The 13,062-nt window shown below is 37.3% G+C and overlaps 1 protein-coding gene across 1 annotated transcript in view; it reads right to left on the bottom strand.

Annotated features, from left to right (window-relative positions):
- LOC109069502 (protein Daple-like) overlaps nucleotides 1-13,062 on the bottom strand; it is a 52,778-nt gene that overhangs the window by 27,018 nt on the left and 12,698 nt on the right. The window contains exons 4-7 of the mRNA XM_042774311.1: nucleotides 3,835-3,904; nucleotides 1,296-1,354; nucleotides 313-396; nucleotides 78-218 (exon numbers count right to left, since the gene is read on the bottom strand). Of these exons, the coding sequence (XP_042630245.1) occupies nucleotides 78-218; nucleotides 313-396; nucleotides 1,296-1,354; nucleotides 3,835-3,904 (354 nt within the window). The remainder of the gene's footprint in view (nucleotides 1-77; nucleotides 219-312; nucleotides 397-1,295; nucleotides 1,355-3,834; nucleotides 3,905-13,062) is intronic.

Raw genomic sequence — 13,062 nt, 5'->3', positions numbered from 1 at the left:
TCAGTCATGATCAATGATCAATGAGGAAGTTCCTTGTAAATAGTTGATTGTCGTTGCTGCTGTTAAGATCGGCATACCTCAGCAGACTCATCTCGCTCGTCTATGAGTTTGCGTAGGTGAAAGGCCATGGTTCGAGACAGCGGGTCCAACTGCTCAGCAGGGATCTCCCTGACCTCCATCCACTGCAGGTCCAAGACATTCTCCTGGTTGTGAGTTACCTATAATCAAGAGGGATTGTTCACCTCAAATACATGTTCTATATATATATATGATATACTTAAGAAGTTACTGGCTGAAATCAGGAAAGCTCACTTCTTGAATATGCGTCACGATGACGGCTTGTGTTTCAATGTCAAGCAGCTTGATCTTCTCAATCATTTCTTCTTTACGATCACACTGTTGGGAGAAATGAAGAGAATGAGAAAAAAATGGAAGGGATGGAAAGAGAATGGGGGAGAGATGAGAAGAGAATGGGAAATGGAAAAGGCGAAGGAAGAGAAAAGGGAAGAGAAAGCAGAAGGGGAGAGGAAATGGGAAATTGTAAGGTAAGAGAAAAGGGAATGATGAATTATTAAAAGGAAAGGGAAGAGAAGGAGGAAAAATAAGCAGAGAAGAGTTACAGTTTAAGACTACCACAGATGATGAACAACCCAGATCACATATTTTTATGAAATCAGCATTGCCTAAGAATTCATTAGATTGCCTTGATGGTGATTAGTGAAATAAACTGCTGGTACAGAGGAAAGAGTGGGAATTAAGTCCGAGATGGAGCCCTTCTTTGAATAAAAGAATGCAGGAGATACTTTCAAACAGGATAAAGACTGATTTGTGTGCCTCGTGACTGGAATACTGTGAGAGGAAGTTAGGGTGCAGGATTAGACAAGCTCAAAGAGAGTCTGAACAGAAAGCAAATCAGCAGGCAAATGTTACGCTGGGAAGTTTAAGGCTCTACATCAATGTGAGCTGTTTATTCTCCATTCACAGAACAAGAAAAAACAGCTAGAGAGGGGGCTAAAAGTGTGAAAGTACCGGCCTGCACAGAACAGACACGTGATATCCTCAATCCTCAGGAAAAGGAGTAGACATAAAAACATTTTAGCATATCTAACCCAATAATCTGTGCTGACATCTCTGGGACATATCTGGATGAATGCTTTATTTTGTAGCATAATAAGCGTGTGTTCATTTTTCTTTGGAAAAGCAGAGGCATGCCCGGGCATGATGATGTGGATATGATTTCCTGGCACTGGTCTTTAAACGTGGGACGGGGATCTCTGCTAGTTCAATCGGTTTACCTGAACGGCACAGCCCAGTATCAGCAACAGCAGTCTCTTCACCTCCTCCATGCTTTTACCTGAGGGAATCAAATGGTTAGAAATCACAAGAACTGAAAGTAAGATGCTATTAATAAAACAACAGAAATGAAAGAAATAAACCTTCATTTTAGTTAAAAAGAGGAAGTTGATACAAAAACTTTAGCAGATACTGCTAGTTATGCCATAGTGACTTTGAATTATTTTATTAAATATTTTTTATAGTCTCACATTCCCAAATGACAACGCAGTTTAGGTACTGATTTCAGTGTTGTTAGTGTTAGCTAAAAATAAAATTACTGAGGTTAATTGAAATAATTGAAAGCATATTAAAAATAAATAAATATATAAATAAAATGTACTTAAACTTAAAAAAAAAAAAAAATTATTACAAAAGTTGCCTTGGCAACTAAAATAATATCTTAAAACAATATTTTAATATTTTATAATAAATTTGAAGTTCTAAAATTACTAAAACTAAAACTGAAATTAAAAAAAAGCAAAACATAAATATTTAAAAACCAAAAAATGTCAAAAGTATATACCAAAATTACTCAAGTAAAATGAGAACACCGAATAAAAAATAAAATCTAATTCAAAATATTAATAAATACTATAATTTTACATAGATAATACTAAAATAACACTGATTGTTTTATTAACTGGAAACTATGGTTACCATGATTTAAAAGAATTGTATAAGAGAAGTATGTTTTCAGTCAAACCTCACAGCTAAAGGGTCAATGCCATCACTGTTGCTCAATGTCAAAACAACTCGCTCTAGCAGTTTGAATGTTAACAAAATATTCAATTTCTCCTGAGACATAAACCTTGAAGAGAGGATGTGAAATATGATATTCTCTTTCTTCAACCATTAAATTAAACAAACATTCACATGCAGTCAGTGTTTTCCTACCATTTAAAACCAAGGACACAAAATGTTACAAACACACCAACTCTTTCACAATTACACAAAGAGTTTTAAGTTATTTTTAATTACTTTTTTGAAGCTTGTGTCTGTGTGCTGGTGAGTTTGTTTGTGTCTGGCAGTCTTAGAGTAATAAATACTCTGGAGAGAATGGATTGGGTGTAGGGGTGCCGTCGCCATAGCGACCGCTTGTTGCTCAACGCCACCCCACCCTACAGCGCACCCCCTTTACACAGACAGCAGAGGAGGAGCCGTGGGGAAAAGACTCTATTGTCCATTACAAGTGAAGCTTAATGTAAAAACACAAACATCAGAGAGCACAGGTAACACAAGATAAGAAACACATTCACCAGCAGCACACACAAAAAAATCCGGAAACCTCTATAAAGTCTTACTGACTTTGAGGGTAAATGTGCATTTATTATACAGTCAGTTTTTCCAGACGACATTACTTCCTTAAAACATTTCATGACCAGAATGTGGTCAAAAGTAGCCCAGTGAACCAAAATGTGCAGACGTAAACTAATACAGCACCCAGGAGAAACACAGAATCACAAACATGACACCACAGCTATGATAAGGGTTAGGCTATTTTTGTATATGCAAAACCATTATATGCGTATCCAGTAGGCAGCAACAATGAGCAGAGAAGGAAATCTTGTCTATGCACACTCAGAAAGGTCAACCTGCAGATCAGAATCACATCTCAATATAACAAAGGTCTGTTATGCGTGCCTGTTGTCAATGTGTATTTTGGAGTAGAACGGCAGACGTGCAGAAGTGATCATGTGTCAGGGTCACCTAATATGAAAGCAATTCAAATGCAAACCTTACAATAAAAACAGAAGTTTAGTATAACTCACATTTTAAACTGTTAAAGTAGTGATATCAGAACTATTAACAACTGGCCATTCTGAGATGAATCAGCTAAAGAAAAAAAATTGGTTTTCTGATAAATCCAAAATGTTTTCTACATCTCATTTCATTTTATATTTTTATGTTAATTTAACATATTTTATTACAAAGCTGTTATTTCCTACATAACTGTTCTCTACTGTCAAGAGCAGGATCCAAAGTCAGCGCACAGGCCTGGGCTTGGTCTTAAAAAGCTTCCTCTGGCCTTTCTCCTTTCCTCCTGCCATTGCAAGGTCCACAACACACGTTTCCTTCCCCAGAGAGACTGAACCCTGTCCGCACACCCCGTATCAGAAGGCTGGATTGTGTGTGTGTGTGTGTGTGAATGAGGAGGTCTGTTCAGTAGGGCGTCCGTTTTGCTTTGGGCCATTGTTAAACGTGGTAGTATGTGATCTATAGTGACTATAGTGAGGATAAAGCAACTGATCAAGATAAAAAGAAACTAAAAGTATGCTGAGAGTGTACATACATGTAAAAAATGAGAAATCAAATGAATTCATGAATAGCTGATGCCAACTTTTACTATATTGTACATTTTCTATTAGCTTGAGATGGCACAGTGCATTTTATTAACACATATGTCCGATAGAATTTAAAAACTCACTTAAAATACTGGAAAGACACCTGTTTTGTAGAATGATCAAGTGGCTTATTTACAATATTATGAATGAGCGATACCTGATAATGGGTCCTTGGCGATGGCCAGCACATTGGGCAGGTTCATGAGGATGAGCTGCTGAAGATGCTCCTGAGAGAAAAAAGAAAACATGCTCATTGTAAACAGGTAGAACACTGTGATGGCACCTTAAACTTTTGGCCTATGTAAAAGGACAACAGTGAGGGGCGAAGTAGGCGAGGTTCAAGATGGCAGCCTGCCTGAGAGATGGACGGGTGTCAATATTTGGGGCGAGGAACTAAAACAGGGTCACTGGTAACGTGGGAACAGGAAACTCCTACTTACAAACAGACAGACAGGAAATCAAACTGGAAATGGGAAACATTAGCGGCCCCAGACGAGGCATGTCTTGGGTGGGGAACATCAAATTCTGGCACATGGGCAAAATATGAGCTAGACAATATAAAAAAAAAAAAGCGTCATCCAGAACTGAGGGCATAAATGTCTGGAAATGAATTCGACTTCAGGCACAATGGCCTCCAGGGTAACTAAGCTCACGCAAAGTACACAAAGGACAAGACCAAACAGATCCAATTGACCTAACCCTTCATTCCAAAACACACTTAGATAAGAGCACTGAAATAAGTGAAACAGAATTACATACCTGATTTATTGTTTTTGTGCAACAGACAAGAAACTATTTTTCAGAATCATTTCTGAAAGCTCAACCATGCGTTCCCACAGATCATCGGGGGAATCCATATATGTATATAGACTTTTTTCTTCACATAAAACATTACATTTTATTTTACACATTACATTACTAATTTTCCTACTATCCCACTATCACTAAAAACAGTCCAAGTTTTAAAAACACATGCAGAGTCCATTTTTCTTTCCATTCCGTTGTGGTTCATCTGGCTGTTTTCGAATGGAAAAAACACATCTTGCATAAACCAGCCTGATTATACAGGCAGCCCGCTGACTAGTCAATCTTCAAAATATGTTGTTCTGTACATCCCCAGCTTCAACAAACCGAAGACATGCTGTAAGCAAATGGACACACACTCTCACTCAAGTGCATGGCTACACAGCTAATGAGAAAGAGTGCTATCCCATTTGACATCATCAGGCCCGGACCCCCTGCTGACATCTCCATCTCAGAAGAGTGACTCCCAGGGGAGGTCTTTGTGTGTAGAGACCAACAGAGATGCGACCCTCATCCAGTAGAATAGAGCCAGACCACACTGCCTTTGTCAAAACAGAGGCCTGCAAGCATTCCTTTCTTTACTGCTGTCCTTCTCAAACATGCCCATTCACAAACACTGGGAATACTTCAAAAGTATAACAAACCCAACACTCTACTTTATCTTCTTCTTTGTCCATTAGTATATAGAGCACTGTAGCCAAAGGACTTTCAATGCATCAATTTGAATGTTTTCTAGTGATAAACCAGTTAATTGGCTGACAAACTCTCTGAATTGTTATGAGACATGACACGAGAACTAATAGATTTTGACATTATTGACATCATAACTGGCACAAGGCATTTTCATTTAAATTTAAATATATGCAAGCAGAAATGGTATTTGTAGCTATGATGGAGGAATTTTCAGAGAATAATGACTTAAATTCCATTCTATTCCAGATGTCATTAGCAGTATTAAATTATTAGTGTTAATATGTGAATATTATATTAAAATTAATATGAACTATTAACTTTTTGAGATTTAGATGATAGGTAATGGCTGATGTAATCTAAAAAACACTAAAAATATGGGATATGAGCATGTATAATACAATTAAATATGAAATACTGGCTAATAAATATAGCCTGTCCAATATCAAATGATACAGATATATTTACAGATTTTGTTGACGAAAAACAATATTGTACCAATGTGTCATCCTTAAAGTGTAGTCATATTAACGCAATTTTGGTGAAATTTGCTGTCATCTACTTATAGCAAAATTTTGAGGGCAAACAAGTCTTGACACATAGAAATTACTTTCAAACCAAGCAACTTTCTGTTTAAGGCCACCTTTAACCCATTGCAAAATCTGCATGTGGAAATATATTGCCCTCACATGAAACTCCAGATCAAATTCCAGATTATTACATCAACTTGAAATGGCTTGAAATTAATTTTTTCTGTGGAACTACACTGAACCACAGTAAATGAGTTTGAGACAGAATAGACTAACATTGTTTGGAAAAAACAGCATCAACATTCTGCTAAACTTCTCCATTTATTGTCCACAAAAGAAACACAGTCATACGGCTTTGTAACAGCATAAGCGTGTGAGTTTTCTTTTTTTGGTGAACTACTCTTTTCAGAAATTCACTGTAGTCCAGGTCTATTGTATTGCAATGCATTTATACATCGCTTTACATCAGATACTCTGCTCTCTGCATATCAACATATAAAAAAATAAATAATGTTTATTTATTTTCCCTAAATGCAAGACAAACCTTAAAATCCACTTGAGTAGTCTTGTCGTTCCTGTATTTTCAGGACCACTGATGCAAGACCACTTCTGCGATAACTATGCACAATGGAACCAGCTAAGCACTCTGGGATGAAACTTATGTGTTTTTGACTGACAGCCAGTCTGGTGTGTATAATTACATAGAGGAGCACGTTTCAACCTGAGAAGGGAAAAAATGCTCTTTACGGTGTTTGATTCGACAGCTGCACTGCGATGAGGTGTGTAAAGTTGTGTCACGTTAAGCGTTCTCTCCATGAACACCTCATTCTTTAATTGCCAGTTAACCTGATCATTTCTGCGCTGCTAAATTCAAGAAGGCTAATTACTAGATTTGAGTCATATGCAAGACGAGGAGGCTTTCGTGCCAGCGTTAGTATCTGGTTTCAAGTAACAGCTGAGGATGGAAAAAACTATGAAGGATCAGTTAACACTTCTTGGCTGACAGAGACGTTCTTTAACAAAATAAGCCTACAACACCACATAAAAAACACAACAACAGAAGAAACTACTGCAGATACACACAACAAAACATGGAAGAACTGTAAATGTAAAATCACCAGATAGCAGATAATAACAAAACAACAACAGCCTGTACCTGCAATTGCATCATTACTGAAAATGACCTGCCTATCCATATCACAATGCCAATTAGGTGTTTGTTAAAAGACTTTGAAAATAAAATGACTATTAAAGGAACACAAAAATGATATAAAATGGAGGAAACTCAAAGCAAAAAGAGCCAATTATGATTTCACGCTGAGGAAATATGGGAGTGTTGGTTTTGTCCATCCTCCTGAACTTCACTCAGTATTCAAATGGCATTTTCCACTGTAAAACCAGGACAGGAAAGATAACCTCAGCACCTTCTTACTTTGTTACGCCATGGGAACATCCACAAAAAAATGGTGGTTTGGCATTTGTCTTGATGAAGTCATTGTGCAACTGGTCAGAATAGTTGGAAAGTTTCACAGAAACTTTCCTGAGTTCATTTCCTCTGTTGCTGCATGGAACAATGCCTGAACAGTAAAGTAGGACAGGAGACCTTTGGCTCTGGGGCTGTTTTCACGGAGGTCCACACTGGTATCTGCCCAACCCCTGCTGGGTTCATGATTACAGGCCAGTGCGGTCAACACACGATCATTATCTATACACTGGGAGTGTGAGTTGGCATTCAGAACTCTTTTGACACTAATCAGTCTAAACTGATATTAAAAACAACTAAATTAACCTTATTTACTTTCTTCATAAATGTTTCTGCTCTTATTGTCCATGTTTCATCAGCGCATGTTACTTTACAGAAAAATAAAAATAATTATTAGTTAACAAAATGTTACTTTTCCCACATTTCTACTCACATAACCAAAGCTGTATGGGCTGGAAACAATAATATTAACCAGTTATATCATAACCTAAGATGGTTCAATCTAATCACATCCTGATTGATAAAACCAAGTCCCACCCTACATTACGTCCTGCTTAAAATGTCAAATTTGCATTGTGAATGCAGTTATGTTATGTGTGACGTTTTACAGAGTTCCATTTCAAATAAATGCTTTTCTAAACATTATATTCTATTCTATTCTGTGATAAGAAGAAATGTTTCTTGAGCAGCAAATCACCATATTAGAATGATTTCTGAAGGTGACGCTGAAGACAGAAGTAATAGCTGCTAAACTTTATTAAAAACAGTTGTTTTAAATTATAATAAATCACAATATTACAATTTTTCCTGTATTTGTTTAAATAAAATAAAGGTTGCCTTGCTGAGCATAAGAAACTTCATTGCAAAACACAATATTTTACAGTAATTATCAAAAATATTTGATATTTAGTGCACTTCTTGGAAGGACTCGGCCCAGGAGGAGAAAGAGAAATAGACAAATAAAAGAAGATAAAGAGAGCTCTTCATCTGAGATTAAAGGATGGACTCCTCTCCGGTGGTAATAATCAATAGCACAGCAGTGATGGAGCTCTGGCATCGACACACTACTGCCAATCCCACTTCTCCTGTGGAGCAGCAAAGCTCCTAGTGCCTCATAAAACATCCAGCTTCATCAACAGATTCTCGTCTGCCAAATTAGGCAACACCAGAAACCAAATTGGTCTCAGAGAGTTCAGTCCTCACTGGAATAAACTGGTCAAGGTCACGGAGTATGTACTTGCTCCCTGTGAGGATGTTATTTTGGATAACAAATTCAAGGAAATACTTGGAATGATGGGTAGAAATTCAAAGCGAAATTACCATTCATGTCTATCACAATGCCAACATGACTAGAATAGGCCATGCTCAGATGAATAGAAGTGAGTAAAAGGAGTATCCAGTGCCATTGTGTTCAATTCTGAGACTGCAACCATCACAGACACAGGAATGAGGAAACACAAGAGCACTTCACACGAGAAACCAGAGAATCTTAGAGACGTCCCTGCTACTGGACAATAAACAAACTTAGACAGAAGGCTTATTTCGCTAAACTTGTTTTCAGATTGAAAACTTTTTATTTATTTGGAAAATCTGAACAAATCCAGCATAGCAGTTGGGTGCTCTAGAATGTTTTTTAAATTAAAAGAAATTTACAGTGAAATTGTTATTTTTTTACATCTGATTTGTGTGGTATTTTATATGCAAACTAGGGGTGTCGCAATATACAGGTGTTAGCGATAAACGTGAATAGAAATTAAGTGATATCCATGATAATAATATAAATAATCTGTTGGATTTGACTGATAACATTTTTTCATTTCATTTAATTTCATCCTTTTGTTTTAAATAAAGTGCATTATGAGTTCTCAGTGTATCTGAAAGCTGTTTATTTTTTAATAAAATATTTTAATGGTTTATTAAAATGACTGTCTGCACAGATATGTTATGGTTTTGTATTAAAAGTTTTGAGAAATGTGTTTTCAGTAAATGTGACTAAGAACGTGGGAAAAAGTGTAATTTTACACTGGAGAAAAGTAAGGCAAACGTCTTTCATAGTCATAATTGCCACAAGTATACCAGTGCCAAAAAGGGGCTGATCAATGGCCATGGTGGTCATCTCAGATGAGGTCTTCTATGCTACCGTGATCCATATTGCAGTCATGCCTGAGGGTTCTTCACTGAATATGCAATGGAGAAACCCACATATGATCAATATCTAATTCACCAGACCAAGTCACGCCACATGTTCACCTTGAGCTGTGCTGAACACGCTCGTATAGAAAGTGTCTATGTCTGTTTATGCCTGTTTGTGTTATTGAAAGTTAAGGTCAATTTCACCATTTCTGTCTCTTCTCAGTGACCCAGTGATCTATATTCACACGCTGACTACAGTTCTGTACATCAACACACACCCACAGGGTAGCCAGATTTAAATTTAGGTTTAATTTAGGTTCCTGTCCAAACACAGAAGGCAATATTAGAACCTACAAAGTTCTTTATATTGTCAGATTGGTGTGTTTTTTCAAAAGCTCAAAAATACTATGAAGAGCCAAAAGTTTTCTGCAGAAAATGTGCGTTCAACAATTGTAGCATATGTTGATCCAAATATGGAAAGCACTTTCGAATTTAATAATATGAGGTTCTCTCCAGAGATGTTTTGCCACATTTCTGCAATTAAGGATGATTGCTGCGTATGGGTGTTTCTATTTGCCTGAACGTATTCGAGTTACGGCTCAAACCGAAAATCCAGCACTCTCCTTCACTGCTGATACTGTGACTATTCTTGTTTGTATGTGTTCATTCTCTGGCATTTCCATACTTCTTTTTACTCCCTTAAAAACAAATTTGTCAATTCTGATGCTCAATTTTACCGAACTAATGGCTGTTGATGACTATTTGAATTGAATTCTGCCAAAGTGCGCGCTTCATGTGTTCATAAAATGCCGAACGTTATATGAGTAGGTCTGCTCATGTCTGAAAATAATATATGAAAAACAAAAGAATTTCATTCATATAAACATTAGGCTATAGCTTATATTTCTTTAGTACATTTTTAAATGAATGTAAAAACTAAAATGAATTGTAAAACTGAAAGTTATTTTTTTTAATTGTGTTCAGCATGGTGGGCCGCATTTGAATTCGTGACGGGCTGCGGGTTGAGAACCGCTGCTCTAAAGGATATTTCAAAGGAATTCTGTTGTCCTTCATGTTTAGAACTGAACCTTTGGTTCTTCTTCCCCCCCCCCTTCTAACACAATATAGACATCACAAACAACTACCATTCACATTTATTATAATCAATTTAAATCCAAATTGAAACCCAATAGAACAATCTATTGTAAGAATGTGGGGAGTCATAAAAGCTGAAAACCACATAAAAAACAACAACTAAACTACAAACAAAACAGCATAAATATCAGCTGCTAACAAGTAAGCAAGCTCAACACAAAGAGCCCAGGTGAGCACTGCTGTCAGGTGACGCATCAGTCAGAGGTCATGTCGCCACTTTCTGTTATCAGAAATCTTACCGCCTTTGTGATACCCCCATAAAGCAATGTAAGATCACAAAGAACAGCAAAGCATAAAGTACACATGATGTATTCAGGATAGGGATGCTCATTTCGATTAATTTTCCCGACCGACAACCGCCGCTCGTTAATCGATTATTAACCGTTAACTGATAAGATTATAATATTAAATTGGCATTAAATACAAATAAAATTGACGCGTATCTGTGACCCTTTAAAAAAATACAAACATTTTATTTTTTTTTATTTTTTTTAATCAAAGGGTTTATTTTAACGTGCAAAGTGCAAACAGCAGCATACAGAACAGATCAACAACAGAACCTGGATTCAGTTTAAATTTCCACGCACCTGCAGCATTTCTGACAGTGAGAGAAAAATTGAATAAAATAATACAAATAAAAAACAAAATAGGCCTACACTAAATATATATTTTAAACTTAAATAATTAACAAATTAAGATGACAAAAAGAAAACACTGAATCCGTTTGAACAAAGCTTTCAAAAACCGGCCATTTTTTACATTAGACTAAGATTTTTCGTTAAATAAAAAGTAGCAGCCCTACCTCAACACCTTGTCTAATTTTTATTTAAAAAAAGCAACATATCAACGTGATGTGGGGTCAGTCTGGAGCGCCGCCTGTTGACAATTAGACCCGCGGCAGAAAACCGCCTCTCCGATGGGACAGTACGGGAATACACAGGTAAACGTCTCGCTAGAGTTGCCAGCTTCGGGAAGCGCTTTTCCAAAGCAGCACACATTTCAATAAGGTTTTGCTTTTGCGGCTTCTTTCTCCGTTTGTGCAAAAATTACCATTGAACAGATTCTCAGCGTTATCTCCTCAGATCGCCGTTCATCGCATCTTCTCTCCCTGATAACATGGAGGGCAAAGTTTTTGTTGCCCTTCATCACTCGAAGCTTTAGGGTGTTTGCTTCGTAAATGGTACTGCATCGTACTTGTGCTAGCCTACTGCTGTATTTTAATACGGCGCCACATAATTTACAGGTAACTTCGTCGCCCTTTCTGTTAAAATGATCCCACACAGTGCTTCTTTTCGCTCGCTTCATTCTGCTTCCCTTGCTCGAAAAAAAAAAAAAAATCTGCAGGCATGTGTCACGTGTGTGGTTGCGCGTGCCGACGCTCTCCGTGAGTTAATAAATATAGGCTAAGCTATATAGTAGGCTATTTTATTTTTTAAACCATGCAGCAAACTAAAAAAAAAAGAACCTTTGTTTTAAACCGTTTAAAGCTGATATATTAATCGGTCAAAATTTTTACTTTCGGTTAACGGTTAAACGGTCAATATGAGCATCCCTAATTCAGGAAGTTGTAGAGGTAACTTTTTAAACTCAAGAAACCCCTAAATCCTTGTACAAAACACAAGTGGCTTAGAAATGGAAACCTAAGGCTCTGTATTTCACTTCCTTTTGACTCTAAGGGCAGCAGCAATGACAGAAGGGGGAGAGAGAGGCATTCCAGACTCCCTGGCGACTCGAATTGACCTGGAGTGCCAAACCACCACCCTCTTTCCCCCAATTCTCCATTAAATAAAAGCAGCCAAGTAGAACCTCCCCCCGCTTCTGTCCCATTCCACAGAGGTAGAGTGACCACCACAGCAGCTTGACCAAATCTGTGTAGATGTTCAGATGCTGGGATCTCTGTCTCCAAGAAGTCGAGACAAACAATACACCCCAGCGGTGGAGAAAGAGACTTCATGACTTGACCAAGAGGATCTTGGTTAGGGGGCCTTCAATCATTACCTTTTAAAGACAGCTTGATCTTTGACCAGAGGCCCACAGAGGAGATGTTTGCTACATGTGTCACATTTGGGAGCAACAGATGTCCATCAAAGACACGTGGAAGGCTAGAACTGCTCCATATGGCAGCTAATAAATAGAGAAACCTTCAGTCTGGAGTTTTCTGGATCAAAGAAAAAGGACCAACAATAGAGAAACAGACACACAGATCTCCCTTAAAACAATACAGGCTCAGCCATGACCTCACTTATGCAAAAAAAAAGCATTATAGAAAACCATCACTATGTCCCAACAATCAGATGATGACTAATAATGTGTATCAGCAACAAAAAAAGTAGGGTTCAAATCTAAGGGTCGCTGTCTCGACAGAATGATTATCTTTTCTATGCAATCAGAGAAATTCCAAGAAAATACTACTCATTTAGCCAGTTTATGGGGCAACATATAACTAACTACAATTCCTGGACAAACAAACTGCTTTTTGCCAGAATCTTGTTGTGTCACACCTGGTCAGAACACAGTGTAATATGCATCCTTTGCTCTTCATTTTTCTTTTTTTTTGCACTACCACTAAAAATACAAATGACAAAAAAAG

This window comes from Cyprinus carpio, chromosome A17 (assembly GCF_018340385.1).
Source record: "Cyprinus carpio isolate SPL01 chromosome A17, ASM1834038v1, whole genome shotgun sequence".
Lineage (NCBI taxonomy): Eukaryota > Metazoa > Chordata > Actinopteri > Cypriniformes > Cyprinidae > Cyprinus > Cyprinus carpio.
Note: the sequence above shows the minus strand (reverse complement) of the source record. Positions and strands in the feature narration are given on the sequence as shown.